This window comes from Dermacentor andersoni, chromosome 3 (assembly GCF_023375885.2).
Source record: "Dermacentor andersoni chromosome 3, qqDerAnde1_hic_scaffold, whole genome shotgun sequence".
In the NCBI taxonomy this organism is placed as follows: Eukaryota; Metazoa; Arthropoda; class Arachnida; order Ixodida; family Ixodidae; genus Dermacentor; species Dermacentor andersoni.
The window spans coordinates 103,521,593-103,543,987 of record NC_092816.1 but is presented as its reverse complement, the minus strand read 5'-3'; the positions used below and the strand labels follow the sequence as shown (position 1 = coordinate 103,543,987).

At 43.3% G+C, this 22,395-nt stretch overlaps 1 protein-coding gene across 1 annotated transcript; it reads right to left on the bottom strand.

Moving 5' to 3' along the window:
* Window positions 1-321: 321 nt before the first annotated feature.
* On the bottom strand, window positions 322-22,395 carry LOC129387314 (uncharacterized). Its single transcript, XM_055076212.1, has 6 exons — window positions 22,290-22,395; window positions 17,372-17,527; window positions 11,747-11,859; window positions 8,486-8,562; window positions 8,299-8,370; window positions 322-540 (listed from the first exon to the last, which is right to left on the bottom strand). Exons 2-6 carry the CDS (start codon window positions 17,510-17,512, stop codon window positions 353-355), a joined length of 591 nt encoding a protein of 196 aa, XP_054932187.1. The 5' UTR covers window positions 17,513-17,527; window positions 22,290-22,395; the 3' UTR covers window positions 322-352.

The following is a 22,395-nucleotide window of genomic DNA, read 5'->3' as shown; positions in this document are numbered from 1 at the left end:
GAAGCGTTCCCTACAGCCGCTACCGGCGCGCCCTTGTCCCGCTAACGTTGCGAGAGCGAGGGCGCATGGTCATTGGGTGGTGTCTGTTTATGTTTATCTGCGCCCGCGCGACACCGTACCTTTTTGAGTCAGTAAGCGAATGCTTATTGTAATTTAGTTCGCCTTGGAAACTACGAACTTTCCTTCGTGTAATTGCCTAATAATTTGCTAAAAATGCAGGAGTTTTGTCTCTCAGGTTAAACTGCAATCGGTTATTCTTTTTTTTTGTTTTTGTCCGAAAACAGTGCAGGCTGTTGCCTGCTCTACGAACGAGTCAACACATTTCGTTCAACGACGCACCTTTATTGCCGCTCTATGGCACAAGTCCGTCCGCTTCCGTGAGCTCTTGAGCATGTTCCGGGAGCATACAGCGAGAACGCTTCCACCAGTACTTCTTGGTGCGCCCAGCCTTAGTCATTGACCTCTTGACTCTCGCCATTATGTTTTCGGGTATCGTCTTCATTGGTTTTCTCAGGAGAATCATGAACCAGGATCCTGTGGCTGTCACAGAAAGCGTCGTGAGTCACATTTAGTAAATGCGTAGATAAGTAACGACTTTATATTGAACTGCATCTTGAACTCTGGAGTCGCAAATTGTGATTCGAGACTGCTGTTAATATGCCGTTGATATGCTGTTAAACTCTGGCGTGAATGCTGGCTTTATTACAAGCGTAGAGAAGCCTGAATAAATATTTGGTTTTATGTGCGCTCATAAGGCTTATTTAAACCGCCATTGGGCGTTATTCGAGAACCACCTAATAGTCTGTACCATATGATCTACGATTTCACCAATATTAAAGGTATGCTTGTCACCACGCTTACGCGATGCATGGTCTACACGCCCGTAATTTATGGCCAATGCACAATTTTTCACTACTTGAGATGTAATGAATAAAGGGAAAATCAGACATCCACCCGTTCGTAGCAATGGCTACAAAGAAAACCCAAATGGGTTCCTCGAAAGAAAAGCCTCATAGCTGAAGAAAAATTCGTCCCGGACCAGGACGAATTTTTCAACTATGAGGCTTTTCTTTCGAGGAACCCGTTTCGGTTTCCTTTGTAGCAATTGCTACGAACGGGTGGATGTCTGATTTTTCCTTTATTCATTATTGAATATATCTTTATTTCCGACAGATTGGGGGAGACAGGGAAGAAAAGCTGCAAGTGCAGCTTGAAAAAACACCCTGCCCCCTATGACCACAAGACATGGGCAGCGCGGAGCTGCCGCGTGTTTTTAACAATACAAAAATACACAGTTTTGCAAGAATGCATGAGAAGCGCTAAGTGAAAAGTGAGTAGTTGCGCGTAATGAAGTTACAAAACGTTTCACATATGACAGACGAAAAAAAAAACATATATACATATATACATGTAATATAAATGTGAACAAAAAGCTGTAAACTCATCTAAGCTGCACTTCTGAAATAGCTGGCCATATAAACATTAATATTAGTCACACTGAATTAGTCGAGAAAATTCTGATGGGGTAAGGGCATATATATCAATGCCAGATTTGTTGTAAGCATTTAAAAGCCTTGGTAAGTTGTTTTTTAGCATTTGTGAGCTGTAATTAGTCCTAAAATGGTGCACAGTCCAGGGTTCTCTATTTCTTGTGAAACGTGAGGGGACACGTTCTTCTAAACATGATAATTTAACAAGGGATAAATCGTTTTTCCTGTTCACGTAATAAAACTTCTGCAAAAGTCGACGCCTATAGATTTCGTGAGCTGTGATAATTTTAAACTTGTCAAATAAATGCTCGGTGGGTGAATCGTACGGAACATTTGCTAGGACGCGTACTATCCTTTTCTGTAATAAAAATAATTTGTTTAAATTTGTATCAGTTGTAGTGCCCCATACGAGGTGACAATAATTGAGATGAGAGGCGAATAAGGCGTTGTATAATGGTACTTTAACGGATGTAGGAAGAAGGTAACGGTTACGGCTTATTATACCTGTTATCATTCCATAGCAGCGACGAAGAAAAATACACGCCTAGAATTTTGATGCGTTCTACAAATTCAATCGGAGCATTATTATAGGCTATGCCATGTAGTAAAGGGGAGGTGCTTCCCTTTGGACGAAATATTATAGCTTTAGTTTTGGTAGGGTTGACACATAAACAGTTTTGCTTAGACCATGTACTAAGTTTCAGGAGCACTTCATTTGATGTTGTGATAAGCTCGGTATAAGAACGTGATGTTAGAAATATACTGGTGTCGTCTGCTTAAATTAAAAATTTTACATTGAAATGAATATTTACAATATCGTTAACATATAGATTAAAGGAAAGGACCTAGAATGCTGCCTTGAGGTACTCCAGAAAGTATTAACCTCTCTTGGGACCTGAAATTATTTATCTGTACATATTGGCGTCTATTTTGAAAATACGACTTAATAAATTGAAGAGGAAGTCCTCTAACTCCATAATGATTGAGCTTATGAAGAAGAATATTGTGGCTAATATAATCGAACGCTTTGCTAAAACCTACAAATAAACCGAGAGTTATGAGCTTGTTTTCGAAATTGGTAAGGATATATTCTTTATGATGAAGTAGGGCTAACTCTGTAGACTTGTCTTTTTGAAACCCATACTGAGATTCGCTAATTAAGTTGTGCTTATTACAGAATGAGTTTAAGCGTACAAATATTATTTTCTCTAAAGCTTTGGAAAAGATAGGGAGAACAGATATTGGCCGGTAATTATTTATATCTAGCTTGTTGCCTTTCTTATGGAGTACTGTTACTCTCGCACTCTTCATCTTTGCAGGAAAAACACCAGTTGAGATGCATAAGTTGTATATGTGTGCAAGTAGCCCAGTGATTTTATGTAGCACAAATTTTACGGGTGTTATTTGTATCCCATCAGGATCAATGCATGACGAGTTTTTAAAACTAGAAAATACTGTATGCACTTCATGAACATCTGTAGGCTGGAAAAAGAGCGTGTTTTGATTTAGAGGGAAAGTAAGATCAAGAAGTTTTGCAGAAGTAACATAGGTATCGCGATACACAAAATGTTTATTAAACTGTTCGACCATTTCCTGCTGTGATAACTTCTGTCCTTTGTAAGCAATTTGTTCTATAGACTCGCTCCTTCTTTGTCACCCCAACACAAAATTCGGGTTATTCCAAAGTTTATGGCTCTGAGAGCAAGAAGAAAACATCTGGAAATAATATCCATCTCTTTGCTTTTCGTAACTCTTTGGTTAGTGTATTTCTATACTCTTTAAAAGCTTTCAGGTCAGCAGGGTCACGGTATTTTACAAATTTACCATAAAGCTGGTCACGCTTCCTTATTTTCTTAAAAAGGTATTTTGTTAGCCAAGGCTTTCTGAAATTTTTATGTTTACTTTTTTTGCGAACGAAGTGTTTTGAATACACATCAACAAACATTGTGATAAACTTAGTGTAAGCCACTTCCGCATTATTTTCCTGAAGGATATTATCCCAGCTTACCTCACTTAATTCTGCCTGAAATGCTTGCAGCGTTTGTTCAGTAATGTCCTGATAAAATATGTCAGATGGGTTGCTGCGTATCGCAATATGTGCACTTTCAACGTACATACAAATTGGCATGTGATCAACTATGCAATGCGCCAAAACACAACTGCTAATAGATGAAGGATGATAACTTGTCAGAAAGAGATCAAGCGTAGTTTCACTTGTAGCTGTAGCCCTAGTTGCTGATTCTATGGCATTAATGCAACCGTTCTGGACCAATGTGTTTACAAACTCGCGCGTCGTTGCGTTTTCAGAACCCATATCAATATTCATGTCTCCACCAATAACTACACTTTTTCGGTTTTCACTGGCAAATGACAACAGATTATCCATAAACATGAAAAAAGCATTCAAACTGCCATCAGGTGGTCGGTAACAAACAGCAAATAACGTATCATTGGTTTCAACACATAGCACCTCAATATTTTCATTTGTACACGAAAAGTCGTGTAGACGCGACTTCTCTCTCTACCTTGCGGGTTTCCGCAGAACTACTACGTCAAATACTTGAGATGTACTACACAGCGAGGGAAGGCCCTGGTTTGATGCTGATATGCCGCTTGATAAGAACATAAGTTTTTGGGCCAAATTCGCAAAGCTTTCTCTTTTTATTTTGCGGTAGCAATTATATGGACACTCCAGGCACATTTCTGCCGCTGGCGTCGGTGTCGCCGTGAGGTTCCGAATAAAATCCACGGGCGATAAAATCGTCGCCGCGTGCCGTATGCTGTATGTGCGAGTAAAAGAGTGCCAGGCTGATCCGGTGATTACAGATCAATCTCGCGCACGCGATGGCGAAAAGCGGGTTGGGGGGGGGGGGGGGGGGAGAAGCGCGCCGCCTTCCGTCGCGCGCGCCCAGCCGGGCTGCGGTATCTTTGAAGCCATCTGTGACGGGTACAGATTCCACGCTGTGTTTTCAAGGCGAAGTTCGCGTTGATGCGAGCGGCTCCACGAAGATCAATTCACTCGCGGCTGCTGCAGCGTTTTGACAGCGAAATCACGCGGTCATCGAGTGAGATGTGTTCATGTTGGCTTGGGCGCGCGTGACACGACGCTTGTTAATTATGCTCGCGGACAACTTTCTGTGGCTATGAAGGGAGAGTTATGAAGGCAAAGCGTGCACAAGTGAGAGCGCTTCCGCAAAGAGTCTCCACGTTAGTTTAGGCTGAGGAACGCAAAACTTAAACACCTTATCAGCAACAGCTATATAAGACAGCACACACCACTTAGTGTAAAGGTTTTCTTATTTGGCGGCTTTTCCTTTCCGCGCCTGCGGAAACGCGAAAACGTCGCACGTGGAAGCTGCGTCGATTCAGCGTCTCTTCCGAGCAACGAGAAGCACTGTCAAACGCTGCCGGACTATTTGGCGCAGTAACACATTTGCAGCAGCTTCCCTTGATAGCCACAGAAAGTTGTCCGCGAGTATAGTACGCCTGGGTTTACAAGTTTATACCACCAATAAAGCTACTGTCCGTACTTCGCATAGGTGTTCACTAATTTGCGATCGCAATCCATGCTTCCCCTTTAGGGCGACACTGCGACTTTTTTTTTTTTTCTTGAGTGATGTTTCCCATTGGCCGGTCGCTATCGCTATTGATATGCGCAACATCATAATTCACCCGCATATGCACTTACGAACATTTATAGCGTGAAAGCTTTGTTGCGAATATTGGTCCTGGGCCCGTATTCACAAAAAAGTTCTTTGGCTAGAATTCATCGGGCGAGAAAACATCAGCCAGTCCTGACGTTGGACGAATTATCCGCGAAGGCGCCGGACAATGGGGACTAAAAGCCCTTGCGAACGAAAAACTTCGCGAATCTGGCCCCTGGCTTACAGCGAAAGCAGTCGCGATTGCATGACTTCACGCGCCGCGGTAAAGACTATATGGCTGTGATAGTGCGAAAGTGCGCGCGTTCCTCATTATTGTAGCGTACAGCATAAAACTACAAGCAGGACACTAAGGAGGCAACCAGACACATGGCTGACGTACGGCTGAAGTTTTTATTTACGGCACAGATAGATAGATAGATAGATAGATAGATAGATAGATAGATAGATAGATAGACAGATAGATGAAAGATAGATAGATAGATAGATAGATAGATAGATAGATAGATAGATAGATAGATAGATAGATAGATAGATAGATAGATAGATTGTTGCAGGAAAGGCAGAGAGGTCGATCGGAGCTGGTGCACGCTAGCTTGCTAGTCTGCACTGGCGAAGATGGAAAGGGAGGGAAAGTACAGGTATGAATGATGGTGAGGATAAGATAAGGAATGAGCGCTTATGTACATTAGGTAGCGGACTTATTAAAGCCACCCGTCTTGTTCCCAGTCATGCAAAAACTTCAACCAGGCTTTCGTTTTCTACCTTGCAGGTGCAGTACCAGGCCGTGGGCCCAGAATAGCGTGCTCCGACAGTGGTTTCCCGCCAACGTCCAGCGTCCCTTTCTACAGCATATATGCTGGACAATCACATAATAAGCGTTCCATAGCGTTTCAGGCGTCTGACATTGTTCGCTGAGCGGACCCTTTGAGCGCCCAATGAGTCGTGCGCAGAGGCGGCTGAAAGCAACACCCGTCGCGTGGCTCTGAGTGACCTTCGAGGGCATACGGAATTACCCATCTGGGTCGATTGCATGGAAGCGTGTGTGGGTGTTGTCAGCATGAGCCCCGTGTATCACTGCATGATTGACTTGATCAGGGAATTAGTGTCAGGTCGCGAGTAAGCAATCTGCACCTAATCAGAGGTAGCTAATGCCAATATTTCCTCGCCGTCAACGAATTAACTGCCAACCACTCCACAGTGACCAGGCACTCACTGAAACATGATGACTTCGCTGGTCCCTGTAATGGAGGTCTGAGATTTCTAGGACGAGCATGTGATAGGGCTCTTTCTTCCGAAAGCATTCCAGCGACTGCAACGCTGATTTGGCATTACATAACACCGTCTATTTCCGACGTACTTGAGGTGTCTTAAAACGAATAGCCTCCCGTATTGCCTAAGTCACAGGAAATATATAAGGAAAGCACTTGTAAATAGTAATAAAAAAACGCACACGTATGAACTGCCGGCTGGCTTGTTATACATTTGTTATCTGCTTTTGCTGTTTTTGCCGCATTGCGGTTGAGGGGGGGGGGGGTGCTTATCTGTACCCACTGCGCGTTGTAAAAAGTGTGCGCTGTTGCTATCTACGCCGGCGGGCAGTTACATTTGTCTGCTGAATTTAATGTGTGTGTTTTTTCTTATATTCTTCCTGTGCCTTGAATGAAGATTTCAAGTGCTAGTCAGCCGTGTGTCCTGTTGCCTGCTTCATGTCCTCTTAGCAAATTCAGGCGATACGCTATACAGTAAGCATGAACCAACTTCCCGAGTCGAACACGTACGCAGTCCATCTTCAAACAATGTCCTTGCGCACGATTGCGCGGCCTATTGTGAAACGCAGCCGCCTAGAGATAGTGCAAAAGATACAAGGAGGACCAGGGCCAGTATTCGCAAAACAGTTTGATACGCCGTTCGTAAAAGCACGTTCCAGCCAGTCTTGATGGCCGAACCAATGGCCAAAAGTTCGTACGAACGAAAACCTTCGTGTCTCTTGGTCCCGTGTTACATCTTTCCTCTGCTGCAACTGCCATCGCTCCTTTCTTTCCTTCCCGTCCACCTCTCCCGATGTAGGAAAGTTGCCTCGCCCTGTGCCGACATCTACACTTAGGCATAGTTATAGCTGTGTACTTTAGAAATTGACGCTAATTAGGCGGCTATATCGTGACGCACACGGATGTTACCGCGAAAGCGTAGTTTGGAAATGCAGTGCTGACGGCAGAATCTCGCAGCGATCTGTCTTTAGTGTGCCATGTTTTATCGCATTAGTATATTTTACTAATTTTCTTGGCGGGGAAAGTTACGTCTGTGGCGAAGCCATATAGCGCCCACAGAAAAGTAGAACACGTTCTCAAATAGAAATACTGCGTGTTTAACCGTTAAGTACAAAGTCTTAAAAAGTGGTTTTCAAACGGGACTGATGCTTCGGGTGGCGTCACTGCATCGCGGCAAAAAATGGTAACGAAATTACGCGTAATGGCGTCAGGCGAAACACTGAGCGCAATATCCATCAGGACCCCAGCCGTCAATTCCTATAATGGATGGATTTTAGTTCGCGACATTTCCATTGGTGGAACTTTCAGACGTCCTACAGCAACCTACAACAGCGGGACGGCCAGACTGCTTGTACATGCGCGCATGCGCAATGCGAGGCTGCGACTCGCGAAGGAGGATACTGGAAATCTTTAGAGGTCGCGTTTACCAGAGCGGGCTTAGCGCACTCCCAAAACCCCCACGCTCAAATCTTTCGCACTCTTTCTGCCTTGTTTTGTGCGCTCGGCCGATAGCTTAGCCTGAAAACTTTGGCTCCCCCTTTCTTGTATTCCCTGTGTAGGCAGGGTTTCATGACTTGCTTTAGCCGCGTAATTGAAATCCTTTAGGGGCTACCTTCATTTTGGCTTTGCTGTTGAGAATTATAGTGTTTCAGGGCAGCACTGAGGTGCCAGCGTAGATGTAACGTGGAAGATTGGAAGACATCGATAGGAAGTACAGCGCCAAGTGGCGACGTATTGTGATGCTGCATCCAACTTACTAAGACGGAGCAACAGCGTATGCACTCCGCTGCTGGCGCAAATGAGTCTGCGGCAAATTAGCCATCGTAAATACATACTTTCTGTTTGAGCTGGCTTGGTCGACTGTCTCTTACTCACCGTCTTCCCAGCAGTGGTGGAGTAGGGCCCACGTCGAATAGTCGGTATCTAAAACCTGCTGGAACTTTTTGTCTTCGCAGGTTGGATGACGATATACAGACAAAACGAAGAAACAGCGTAAAAAACATGAGATACGTTAGCGTATGGCTTTTACGTAGTAGCAGAGCTGCTTACGATATATACTTACAATGTTTGCCCCAATACTGCTTAGTGCCGCTGAGTAGAAAGGTGACATGAGCTGGCTCTTTTATACGGCTATAAGGTCTGCCGTCGACAACATATGAAAAAGGAAGAAAATTCCGCAGTAAACGTGGCGAAATGTAACACTTCAATTTGGTGTTATCAAAGCAGAGTCCCGGGAAGTTTTATTAACAGTGGCTGAGCGGTTGCAGATCGCGAGGCCCCGGTATTGATTCCTGCTCCGACGGCCTCATTCTGATTGAGACGAAAGGAAAAAAAAAAAAAAAAAACAAGAAACAAGAAACCTTGAAAGAAACCTAACAAAACAGAACAACAAAATAATTAAAACATCCCCGTGTACTGACGATGATGATGCTTTATTTAAGGAAAGGAGGAGAGGTCGGCCTGAGCTAGTTTGTTCTGGCTTTGCTACATCTGTACATGGAACGGAGGAAAGGGGACAAAAAAAAAGAATGACGAACGATGGCGATGATGACAGGAAGAAGGGAGGCTTCTATACAACAATCGCGTAACAGTGTGGTTTCCTTAAAGTCTGCAGTCTAGTCCGGTGCTCTGCAAATATTCCATGGCAGCCGTTGTGGCTGTTTGTGCTGCTTCGGTGGTGCCCTGAGATTTCGGTGTTCAGTGGCCCTCCGGGTGGACAGAGATATTCCAAACTCCTCGTTACCCCGATTTTCTAGACGCTTTGTACGTTTTGTCCACTTGCATCATGTAGCGCACCGCGACGTTCTTCCCTGAGTACGCTTCTCGATTAATAATTCCCGCGATGACACGAACAGTGGCGCAGGTCACTGTTTTTCATCACTATATGAACATAATCAGCTACTATGGCAAAAAAAAATATGAATCTTTACTAGAATTCCACTATCGAGCACACTCTTCAGCGGCATGGGATTCTTTCCTTTGACCGGCCATCTGGAAATGTTTTCGATACCTTCTCAACCCATCTTATTTCATCTTGTCAACAACATTAAGTAGTGTTAAGTGCGCATTTGTAAATACAGTTCTTTCCTCTGGTTACGATAGGAAACCGTCTTTGATTTTCAGAACATATAAACTGTTCATAAACTTTAACCAGTGAAGCAGTGACTCAGTTCGATTCAACTCCTGGATAGCTATCGGATAGCTATCGACAATTTACAAGTAGTATACTGTATTTTTTCGCTTTCTATTGCTCGGTAACGATATCTTATAGTCAGGGATTTATTTGGGTTAAATTAGAAATGTTGGCAACTTTTTTTTTTTTCGTCAGCTTATCCATAAACAATAAATTGTCCACTGATCAAAATATCGCAACCACAGGTGAGAGCTAAAAAAAAAAAAAATAAAGACACGTTCGGACAATAAAGCGCATTTTGGAAACATGCTTAAACCACCACAATAGAAAGAAAAGGCGGCAACAAAACGATACATTCTGCACGCTATGTAACTAAACACAATCAATCAATTCAATATAGTAACACAAAATCAATAAACAAACTCACAAGGACATATGAAGTCTTAACGCAAATATACAAGGTCAATTTAATTTCACCAAATAAAGAAGGAAAAAATCCGACGACACCTAGGCACTTATGAATTGTGCATGCGCAAAGCGTTAATTTCCACTTGAACGCCTCTGAGCGGTCCTTCTAGTTTTGCGCTGCGAGAAACGTTTTCGACTTTTGCGATGAATTTGGTGCGGGCTATTCTTTTTGTACACTTTCTACGTTAGCATGTCGGCTGTAGACCGGAATCATTTGGACGATATATAGCTGAGAAATCGGCGCGCTGCCCTGTCGCCTTTTAAGCGGCAGCGCGCCTATGGCTGTCTGGGCGCGGAACATTTGGGGGCAGTGCAATAACGACGCGCAAGCGGGCATGTCACGTGCTGTTTTGTAGTTCGCGGGCATCATCAGCATGCTGAAATACAGTAATACTTAATAGATGGAAAGACAGCAACTGTTTATTCGGACGTTTCGCAAACCGCTCTGCAACTTTCTAATCGGAATCTTCCTCCAGCTTCGTTACATCAGAAGTTGGTTAACTAATATTCACTAAAAGATCTAATTAAGCAAGATACAAAAAATAGCGTGCCACACAGCATACCAAAGTGAGCAACATGCATTTGGTCGCGTCGTCTTAGAGTGCATCGGCATATCCTTAAACTCTGGCTAAGGTTAGCTGAAACACCCTGTATACTGTGACTTTTCCTTAGCTACGTAGATATATTGGTGACTTATACGTATACTTAAATACCTTGTTGCGAGGTTTTGCGGATACATGCAGTGAACTTTCTTTCCAGTGACACTTTTTTGCCCTTTATCAAACTTTATCTCGCATTTGTGTATTCCATTGTATCTTCGCATTTCTAATGTATATCTTGCAGAACTCCTGCTTTTTATATGTGATCTCTGTCGCGAATGTTGTTTCGGTAGAATTACAATACACGACCGGTGACAGCGGCTCCTGCGCTGCCACCGTTGAATTGGAACGAAGGACAGCGTCATTTAGATTTTTCTCTGGCCGTTGCATATTTACAAAAATACAAACAAGGTACTTGAATGACAAATTTCATTATAATATTTGTCCTGAACTTGTTCATTTCACGGACTTTACATTTATAATATCAGCGGCATGCATTGCTTTGCTCGTTTCGAACTGATACAGTTTTAAAGTTCGTGTGATATTTTCATTGCTAATTAAATAGACAAAAAAACATGGAAGCCTTGATATTCCTTTCTTCTGGGACAATTTTTGGGACGTGCGAATATATTCTTTTACGAAAAAATACATACTTGTCTTGACAGGGTGTAGCTTCCAAGAATTCGTTTGCGGCATCTTTGGCAATGGCGATGCAGTTATTGTTTACACGCTTGATTCCTCGACAAATTCTCTAAGGAGGAGGCCGAGCTCCAACGTGAACCCCCCCCCCCCCCCCTCCCCGACCGAGATGTCTGGCTACGCCACTGGCGATGACGGAAGTGACACAGCCGCCATGTTTTGAGCATCTCGGTGCGAAGTGCGCAGAGGAAGGCAATTCGCAGTCTATTTTCTTGCCAAATAGGGAAAATAACAGCGCCGAGTGCTATATCGATGGATTAGAACCGTAAAGTGCGATCTCGTTCTGAATATGCAGCAAGAACACAGGAGTGGTAGGCGCAAAGTTTTTAACAAAAATAATCTTGAAGGAAATACGCACGTCTTTATATTCGCTCATAACTGCATTACGAAACCGCTTGACGTGGTCAAAATACCGCCATCTTACCCGTCAGTCCATTGCAGAAACAGAGTTTTGTTATGTGGATAAAAGTTCATTATGAGGCAGTCCTTATAGTCCACGGGAAAAGTGAGTCCTTGCAGCCAATCGACTCGTTCCATCTGGCAAACGACATCGGGTGCAACGAAGAACAAATCAATCAATCAATCAATCAATCAATCAATCAATCAATCAATCAATCAATCAATCAATCAATCAATCAATCAATCAATCAATCAATCAATCAATCAATCAATCAATCAATCAATCAATCAATTTCATTTTCACTTTGAAAACAGGGGACAAGACAAAACCTGAGGGGCAACTTCCTGCATTTTTTTACTACGGACAACTGAGCGTTGCAGAGAGATTACTAAAGCATTTGCACTTTTCGCGAACAACGCGAAACCAAGCAAGTCAATTCGCGAGTGAACGTACACTTAGATCGACATTTATGTTTATGGTTTACATGCATATGTGCGAAAGCAGCATGCGATGTACAATACTGGCACTTATATAACTTAACACGTCATGACCCGTAGACCATTAAAAATTTATTTATATCGTTCGCCTTCACACACACACAAATAAAACACAGACATTGATGGGGAGGACCCAACCTGTGAAGCGGCTCGAGGGAACCAGTGTAAGACCTATTGCGAATGTGGAGCAAATAATGCTGGAAGAGGTGTTAACTTTTCCTCGCGTTTACGGAGCTGTTTTCATCGTTGCACAGTCGCTGTCGAAAGTCTGGACTTTACTGCTCCGCAGTAGTATTACCGTAGTAATATTATCATTATTATTATTATACTATTGTTAAGGTGCGTTATAGTTCGATTGATTGGACGCTCAGATAGCAGAGCACGTAGCAAGAGGACACAGAGCTTCGGCAACACAGACACAAGGCTTCCACCGACACGTTGTCGTCGTCTTTCTCGAAGCAATGCCTGCTGCGCGTTCTTCTCCAGTACACTATCATATATATTATATTATATATTATATTACCATTATATATATTATTGCCGTAGCAGGAGTAGTATTATCGGACCGCGAATCGCGGATATCCGCGGAGGTTTCTTCGTTATAAATTTCCACGGGACGAAATGAACAGGCTTCATTACTCTCATGTGTATTAGAGCACTAGGTCCGCGAAATAGATCAGTTCACGAGCTAAGATGGCCTAGAAACTTTTGACAAATACTTTTGCAACGTGCAGGCTATACTCATTTTAACACATAGCAGGCAACGCTGCGAAAACTATGCAAGTAGCGCGGTTTCTGAAGTGCATCACTCCACGCGTTTCCTAGTGTACTGACCTTAGATAATGCCTCTTACAGTATACTTGAACTACAACGTAAGCTGCTAACGTTACACGAAATTACGTATTCTTGCACGACTTGTGCTAACAATGCAGGACGCCCTATGTTTTGGTCGCGAACGCGAGCGGGGCGCTGCGGCAGCTGCTCGGTGAGCGCGGTCGTACAGACGTGTTACTCCGCTCCTCCTTCCAAGGCCCGTAGTCTCAGATCTGCGACGTCTTAATCTTGCAACAGTTGCTGCATATGTTGTAACTACAACTTATGAAATGAACAGCGTGCCAAATTACGTAGGACGGTCTCGATTTCTTATTTGATGTGACACGCACTATTTTGTGGTCGCGAACTTAGAATGTATAAAATGTTTCTCTAGCTTGTGTCGTGGTTCCCGCTAGGTATAAAACGAAGTATATGACCATATGGAAGATAGATGGAACTAAGAGAACGCATGGCTGTCATTTTGCAGAATCAGCTAACGGAAGTGAAGCACTGAATCCGTTAGGCCTATATACAAGTGAAAAAAATTCGAGAGCACCTAAGAACTTATGAGTTGGCAATGTCAAAGTATTAATGTCCAATTGAACGCCGCTGAGTGGTCCTTCGAGTTCTGCGCTGCGAGTAATGTTTTCGAGTTTTGCTGCGGCGTAGGTTACCGAGTTTTGCGTTTAAATTGGTGCGGCCTTTTCTTTTTGTACAGTTTCTACGTGCTGGCTGTAGACAGGAATTATTTGCGCGATATTGCTGAGAAATCAAGGACGCCGCATGCCACCGACGTCCGGCGCAACGATAGGCCGAGGAAGCAACAGCGGACACCAAGGCCAGCAGGTGCGCGCGTCAGCTAAGCCCCTTGTGGATGAGAGAGAGACAGAGAGGGATACGGACAGCTCGCACGCGCGCGTCACGTCACCGCCTCGCCGACGACAGCCCGTGTCGCTCCGCGGCATCGAGTCGCCGTATCTGCTCTGTCGAGGCTTGCTGGCGACGTGGTGTCGCAGTGATGCTCTCTCACCTCACGCAACACCTGGTGCGCTAGAGCAGTAGCAGATGTTGCGATTCTCCCGCTCTGCTCCAAGAGGCGCGCTTGTGACGTGGCGTCGCAACCAAAGAAAATTTAGGTGCCATTTCGTTGCTACAGACGCCGCATTTTCAAGCGAAGCTTGTAATGGCTCACAAGTAGCGTTGTCGTGGTTACGCAACGAAACCCAGTTGCTCCTAGAGCAGAACAGCTGCGGGAAAGGGCAATTTGATGAGTTGACAGCTGCGCCGGACCCAGAGCGTGAGCCATTAGCAAGGATAGCAGCTGCATAGGCGCGCGCTCAAGCCATACGCGCAGCCAGTCAGAGCCGTTTCGCTTCATCCGGAGGAGGGAAAGGGCAGGAAAGGGTATCCCTTCGTTTCCCTACAATTCAGTCTCAGAAAACGGATGGGACGGCCACACGTTGTGCGTTTCCCAGAGGAACCGGCAGCGTTCGACGAGCTGCGGCGAAAACCCGCCAGTGAAAAGGCTCGCGGTCGGCGCTCCAATTCAGCCGTTACAGCCGCCCGATCGCAGGCAATTCGACAGCAACGAGAAAATACCGAGTTGAGGGAGCAGGAGGTAGAAGCAAACCGGCACCGTTACCTGTGGGTTACTTAACCGTTGTTACGTTTCGCCTACGACGTGCGGTATAGCCGGCGCGGATGCAACGGACGCCGGGGCTTCGTTCAAAGCGGCGGACATTTTGGCCCGTTCGGAGCTGCCGCAAAGCCTCCCCGCCAAGCGCGTCCAGGCGTGTTTCAGTGCCACGTGTCTTCGTGTGTGCGTGTGTGTGTGTGTGCCCACGCTTGTCAAAGCGCGGCAGCCGGGGAGAGGAGCTCCCCAAGTGTGAAGCGAGGAGGTCTGACCGGCGCCCGGCCGGCGGATGCGTCACTACACTCGTCCCAACGTGTCTCTCAGCCTGTCCGTGCCGCGCGTCACGTGGGCCTCTATCAGGCGTTCCCTCTTGCCCTCGACTCCGAGACTATAAAAGCAGCTGCCCCCGGACGCCGAGAGAGGCTCCGATTTCTTCTGTTGAGTTACGTGCTCTCCCGTCTCTCCACTTCGGTCGACCTGACCGCCCGCTCTTTTGCGATGCTAGAATAAACAAGTTGTTCTGTTACCAGTCGACTCATGCTTTGCCGGGACCTTCGGATGCTTCCAGTTGTGCCCCAGGCCGCCAGGCCAACGCTACCCTTGGGGCTTGCGACCCATTTGCAACAACGGGCGTCAGCGCTGAGGTTCCAACACCGTGACAAAGGTCGGGTGCACGTTGGGCAAGCTTCGCTTACCCCCCTTTGCTGGTACGGGAAGCGTTGGTGATTTTTTTTTCTGCTTAGAGGGCAATGTGTCGCTTTCGCCTAAAAAATCATTATTATTTGTTTTGCTACAAGAGGTAGTGATTTAGAATAGCAAGTAGAGGGTAACATCCATTTGGTAATTATCACGCCTAAACCACAAAGTCGGGAGCGTCATTTTGCAATGCTGCCTGTTAGCATGATGCAGGAAAGTGCCCAGAATGTTAGCTGCCTCAATCTTCCCGCTATAACATCGCTCAACAATGTGATGAATTATTTTCGGTGGGCTAAGTAATATTAGCACAAAACGACAAAAGGCAAATGCGGAAGCGATTTTCCCAGAGAAGATCTGAACCTATTTCAATGACACTTGTTGCACCCGAGAGACCAAGGTAAATTCTAATAACTCTAGAAGGCACACTTTTTGATGTAGGCCCGCAAATATTTCGCAAGAAAAATGCCGAAAATCTCGAAGAAAAAGAAAGCGCCAAATATAGAAACGCGTTTAGAAATGCGCTCCGGAATCAGCTTTCGCACTTCTGTAAACTGCGCCTGCTAGAGCTTGTCAAGCGGACAAATATAACATGCCTATTATGGTTTACGTCAAACTGCTACAATGTTTACGATGGTGAGGCAAAAGTCACATAATGACAAGTTAACAGTGTGCTTGGAAACGTTGCATTTGTACTTCAATTTTGTCCGCCATAGGCGTATTTGGCAGATTTATGATATGGTTATTTTTTTTTTGCTTAGTTACAGAGTTCCGTAACTTGCTATTTGAGTTTTTGAAAACTTTGCAATTCCCAAAGAACGCTAAAAATACATTTGCTTAGTTACTACAGTTTAAGTTTTTGCATTAAATAGAACAATCCTTAACAAATTTCGTGGGTGGTTGCCGAGCAAGACGATTTCTCCGTGCCCATATATTTTGATATCAGCTCACCCTCTAAACCTTCTTAATAGTAGGGACCTACCATTTTAGCTTAAATTGCTCTACGAAATACATTAGCGTTCAGGTTAACAATTTCATAAAAGCGTACTTGTAACAGTTTGACAGAGCCTTAACTGGAACGGTTAGGCCATTTTTACCAGATTTTAGGACCGATATCTTGAAGGTGGTGCTATAGTGTTTGGATTTCTGTTAAGCAGACGTGACTTCACTACTCGTGGGCTTCAATTTCGCAATTAAAACATGCGCCCTAAGTATAATAATGGAAATATTTATTAGCACATTTTCGTTAATTATCAAATTTGTCGAACATGTTCTTGTTGCCAATATCCACCTAGCCACGTAGCCTATGGGCGAAAAAGGGCAGGTTTCTAGACAATTTCTTTCAAAACAATATGTTTCGCAAGAAAAGAAATACTTATTGCTATATCGGACTTACAGAGCTGCGTGACTCGATTTCACTACTGCCGATCTTGTTTGATTTTACTGTTGTCATTTAAGTGTTTCATGTCCTTCCGGGAAGACGTTTGGCCAATAACGAATCCGATTCATTGAAAGTTTATCTTGTGTAATTTATTCAATCTCTTCACCGTCCCTGTGCCTCTATATTATTCAATATTTTACCGCGATAGCAATTAAAAACTCCAAAACAGGGCTTGCTTCATCCGTTGAGTTGTACTATGCGACGTGTGACGGTGCCGTCGTTTGCCTTTGCTGAATATTCACAGAGCCTAGACACGCTTGCAACAATTTCGCTCACACGAACTATGGGGGAGGGAGGCAGTTATTGGATATGGTCTAGTTGTCGAGGAAGTCATTGTTGTTAAAATACAGGGGTCAAAGCTGCAGAAATGACGCGACTTTTCTTGAGTGTGTTGCACGCGCTGTTGGTTAGGGACTAATTTACTAAGAGAATAACTGGCTAACCTACTATATAATTAAAGAATAATTGAGTAAATATTAAATAAATAAGTCGGAGTTTCCGGAGCCAAGCTACTGCCGCCGAAATCCGATGAAAAGAAGCAGAAGGCGAAACCACGTTCTGGCGACAGTTACCTTTTTCCAGTCGACCTTGATGACGGGTTTGAGCACCGGACATTTTTGACCCATCCTAAACATTCCATAGTCTCCATGAGCGAGAGCAAGCAGCGACCACGCCACGAGAGTCAACGTTCGCACAGTTTGCTTCCGGGTCATTACAGTCTGGTGATCCTGCATGTCGACGTTGCAGACGGCTGCCATTAGGCTTGGCGCGGTGGGTGAGTGCACGGTTATGGCGTCCTGGTGCTAAGCCCAAGGACGAAGGATTCAATACCGTCCGCAGTGGCAGCATGCTTGTGTGATGCGAATGCAAAACGCTTCTGGGCTTAGGTGGAAAAACAATCTCCCAGGCTGTCAAAATTGTCTCCTTCACTAAGAGTGTAAACATGTTTGTGAACGAGGCTCGTCATTGCCAGTTATACCCGAGGGGGACAAGCGAAAAAAAGAAAAAAGAACACTTGGCATTGCTCCGAGGGTATATTGAAGCTGGTGCATAGTGAATGTGGCTTCATTCCAGTTCCGTGCGCTGAATATTTCTACACACGATTCTCTCAATGAAGGCACTACAACATTTAGAGGGACGTTTGATGTGCTGTGCTCCTAGCGAATGAATCGTTTTTTCTTTCTCGTAACACTTGTAGCCGATGACTAACTTGTCCGCATACTTTGAGTAAATCAATCGATTCTTTTTTTTTTTCAAAAACAACAAATAATAGTCAAGTAAAATACATTTAATTACTCTGTATTTATGAGTGCTGACGGCAAAACTTACAAAGCATCATTGTACTGCTTTGGGTTCAGTGGTGTCTGCAGAGCTTTAGAACAAAATGATGTAACTCTGACACATTTATAAGCATTACATTCTAATTAATGACTAAAAGGGATATAGCAGAAGCCTGCACTAAAGCGTCCTCCAAAGAAAATGTGCTGAATGGAGATAATAAATAAATAAATAAATAAATAAATAAATAAATAAATAAATCTGGCAAGTTGCAGCCGTGGAATCCATCGAATCGATGCTTTATTCGTATTGTAAACTGAAGTCGTAAGTGTACCAGCACGCATTCACCATTTCCGAATTGATGCTAATGAATAATTTTATGAAGAGTCCTTTGATGAAGCTTTGATGAAGAAAATGAGCCGTTCTAATCTTCCCCCAAAGCGTTCCTGTGCAAATCTCGGTTCTTTATCGACAAGAAAGCATCCCACAGGTGAATTCAATTAAATATTACGGTGTAATGTACACGGAAAAGCTTAATTCGAGTTCGCATATAGAGGATAGTATTTCAAAGGGAGCGGACGCAGTAGGAATGCTGCGTAGACTTAGCATCAATCGATCAGGGTTGTGTCGGCATTCCCTCATTAAGATATCTTGCATGCATGTTCGCCCAATACCAGAGTTCGGCAACGTTTTGGTTCCTGGCGCATCTGCATACAAAATTCGGCCTCTGGTTCTATTAGAACGAGAGGCATTACGCTTATGCCTTGGGCTTCCTAAATTTGTCGCTAATGATGTCTTATATGAAGGAGCACGCCCCCGGCCTTCTCTTTTCATGCGATTTCATATCATAATAGTACAAACGTTTGTAAATATATATGACGCACCACAGAGAAGATCACAATATGTTTTCATTATTGATTTGGCTTCATTTTTTAAACTCTCAGTCGTATCGCTCACGTCGCCCTCAAGCTGTTTTCGTACCAAAACTATTGGACCCATTAAATGTTAATCTATGCGAGGTGGTCTTACTGGATTCCTCTGTTCCAGTCGCTGAAATTGAATTTGATGGTATTTTTCCAAACAATGCTAAACATTTTCCCTATCAATATCTGAATAGTATTTCGGAAGACCACCTTGCACAGCTGGATACAAACACAGTTATAGCAACTGATGCTTCCGTCTGTGAATAAAAGACGGGTGTGGGCATTGTATTACCACATCTAAATTGGTGTTTTCCCATTCGGCTATCTGACTTCGCGCCTATCTTTTCGGGTGGAATTATTGGCAATTGTCTTAGCTTTTCGCAAATTACCATCATCTCTGTCATCAGCTGAAATCTTGACTGATTGCCTGTCTGTCTGTTCATCACTAACCACATACAGATAGTCAGATTCATTAGAAACTTTCTACTCTCCTCTCTCAAGACACTTAAGTCTCGTTCGTTTAGTGTGGGTGCTAGGCCACAAAGGTCTAGCCCTAAACGAATATCAGATGCACTCGCTGTAGCATCCCACGATGATCCTATAATCCCCATTTTACCTACGTCAGCTTTCATCACCGCGGCACGATTAAGAAAATATACCACTACAAATAACTTCGCGCAGTCATCGTTGTCAACATCTGATTTCCCGCATCTCAATTTTACTTGGAACAAGAAATGGCCCTCGACTACAAAAATTGAAGTAACGATAAGAAGACTATGGTGCCGAGGTTGATAGAAAAATGCATCGAATAAAATACCAAAAAGGGGTAAAGGCGTCCATTCAAAACGAAGCATTAGGCAACTAAACGCTACTAGAAATTACTAGAGGGTCTATGCATAAATTTAGAATAAATGAAAATAAAGTAAAGCGTCCCAGAGTCGGCACCCTAGGAGTGAATCCTTCCTGACGCTTCAGTGAACTTGTGTACGGCAGTAATGTAGATCCTTGTGATTTACTGGCACGTACCAACTCTGGGGGATTGGCCAAGAATTGGATAAGGCATTGTGAAGTGTAAAATAAGCCAAAATTTTATAATAGGTAAGCTATAATTGAAAGGCAGAGATTGTAGAGCATGCACGATTTTATGAAACTTAAGAACATTGACCCATGCTTGGGCCCACCTGTGGCAAACATTTCTTTTTCGTCTACCGCGTGGCTGTTTCTAGACATGAGCGAGTAGTCGGGTACGGCTTCAGAGATGAGAAAGAAGAGTTAGGAATAGTGGAGTAGATCAAGTTAAGGGACGTACAAATAAACCCATGTGCTCCCAGTTTTGCTTGGTGGTTCTCCAATTCCATTCCAATGTCACTTCTTTTTCGCGCTTTCACTCCCCTTATCACCGGGATCAGTCGGTTTAGAACGGTGGGTGATAACAGAAGACAAAACCAGGCGACAAAAATCTTTACATTATACCGTCTCTCAATGATTACATCTGCCCTGAATGATTATGGTCTGATAATAATAATAATAATAATAATAATAATAATAATAATAATAATAATAATAATAATAATAATAATAATAATAATAATAATGATAATAATAATAATAATAATAATAATAATAATAATAATAATAATAATAATAATAATAATAATAATAATAATAAAAATCGGCCTATGTTATGTCCCCTGCAGGACGAAGGCGATCTCCAATTATCCCTGTCCTGATCCAACCGATTCCAACTAGCGCCCACGAATTTCCTAATTTTATCGCTCCGTCTAGCCTTCTGTTGTGCGCGACTGCGCTTCCCTTCTCTTGGTACCCATTCTGTAACCCTAATGGTCCAGCGGTTATCTAACCTGCGCATATGACCGGCCCAGCTCCATTTTTTTCTCTTAATGTCAAGTAGATTATGGGCTATACCTGTTTGCTCTCTCATCCATACCGCAATTCTTCTGTCTCCTAACGTTATGCCTAGCATTCTTCATTCCATCGCTCTTTACGCGGTCCTTAGCTTGTTCTCACGCTTTGTATACTGTATACTGTATACAGTTTTGTATACTGTTTTAACTATACTGAATAAAGATTATTATTATTATTATTATTATTATTATTATTATTATTATTATTATTATTATTATTATTATTATTATTATTATTATTATTATCTTCTGTGTCGGTCTCCAAGTCTCTGCCCCATATGTCAGCACCAATAAAATGCACTGATTGTGCACCTTCCTTTGCAATGAAGTGGTAAGCTTTCAGTCAGGAGCCGAGAATATCTGCCGTATGCGATCCAACCCATTTTTATTCTTCTATGAGTTTCCATCTCGTGATCAGGATTTCCTGTGATTAATACAGTTAGGTAAAAGTACTCCTTCACAGACTCTAGAAGCTGACTGGCGATCCTGATTCCCTTGCCCGGCTATTGATCATTATCTTTGTATTCTGCATATTAATCTTCAACCCCACTCTTACACTCTCTTTGTTAAGACCCTCAATCATTTGTTGTTACTCGTCTGCAGTGTCGCTGAATATAACAAAGTCATGGGAAAACCGAAGGTTGCTGAGATATTCGCCGTCGATCCTACTGCAAAGTTTTCCCAGTTTAATAGCTTGAATACTTCTTCTAAGCAAGCAGTGAATAGCATTGGAGAGATTGTGTCTCATTGTCTGACCCCTTTCTTTATTGGTATCTTCCTACTTTTCTTGTGGAGAATTAAGGTAGCTGCGGAATCGCTGTAGATATTTTCCAAGATATTTACGTAAGCGGTCTGTATTCCTTCATTGCGTAATGACTTTATGACTGCTGTTATCTCGACTGAATCAAATGCCTTTTCGTACGCTATGAAAGCCATATAGAGAGGCTGATTGTACTCTGCGAATTTCTCTATTACCTGAATAAGGACATGGATGTGATCCATTGTAGAGTAGCATTCAAGCGGGAAAGCTAAGATTGTTTGGCTAAGAAATCAGCGTAGAACACAAACTTTGCTTCAATAGCAAGAAAAACGGAAATAAAGCCGCGTAATAGTTGAAATTCAATACTTGCAAAATTTCGCGGGAACAAAGAAGATTATAAATAAATTAACCTTGCGTTACAATCTAAGTCAAGGTGGAGGCATAAATTTGTTCATGACTAAGTCATTCGCATGCAAGGGATCCGAACATTCAATATTTGTTAAACGTGTTAATACGCACTGCCCTTGTCGTGGACGAGAAAGCAAGTTACTGTAGCAGGAAAAAAAAGAGAAAAACAGCCGAAGGAAATGAGCGCATTCATTACCTTTATCACACGAGCCCTCTGTAGTCTTGAAATACTAGTAGTGATGTGAAATCTTAAGACAAACTAATGCTCTTTTCTTATTACGAGTCATAGACAATGCCTCTGT

Bases quoted from the DNA above. Each gene is read 5' to 3' on its own strand.
- LOC129387314 (XM_055076212.1), bottom strand. From the start codon at position 17,512: ATGACCCGGAAGCAAACTGTGCGAACGTTGACTCTCGTGGCGTGGTCG. The intron at 8,563-11,746 runs GTAAGATGGCGG...TGTCGACGGCAG, and splicing joins TTTCTGCAATGGACTGACGG to ACCTTATAGCCGTATAAAAG. The intron at 541-8,298 runs GTGAGTAAGAGA...TTTCTGTGACAG, and splicing joins CCACCACTGCTGGGAAGACG to CCACAGGATCCTGGTTCATG.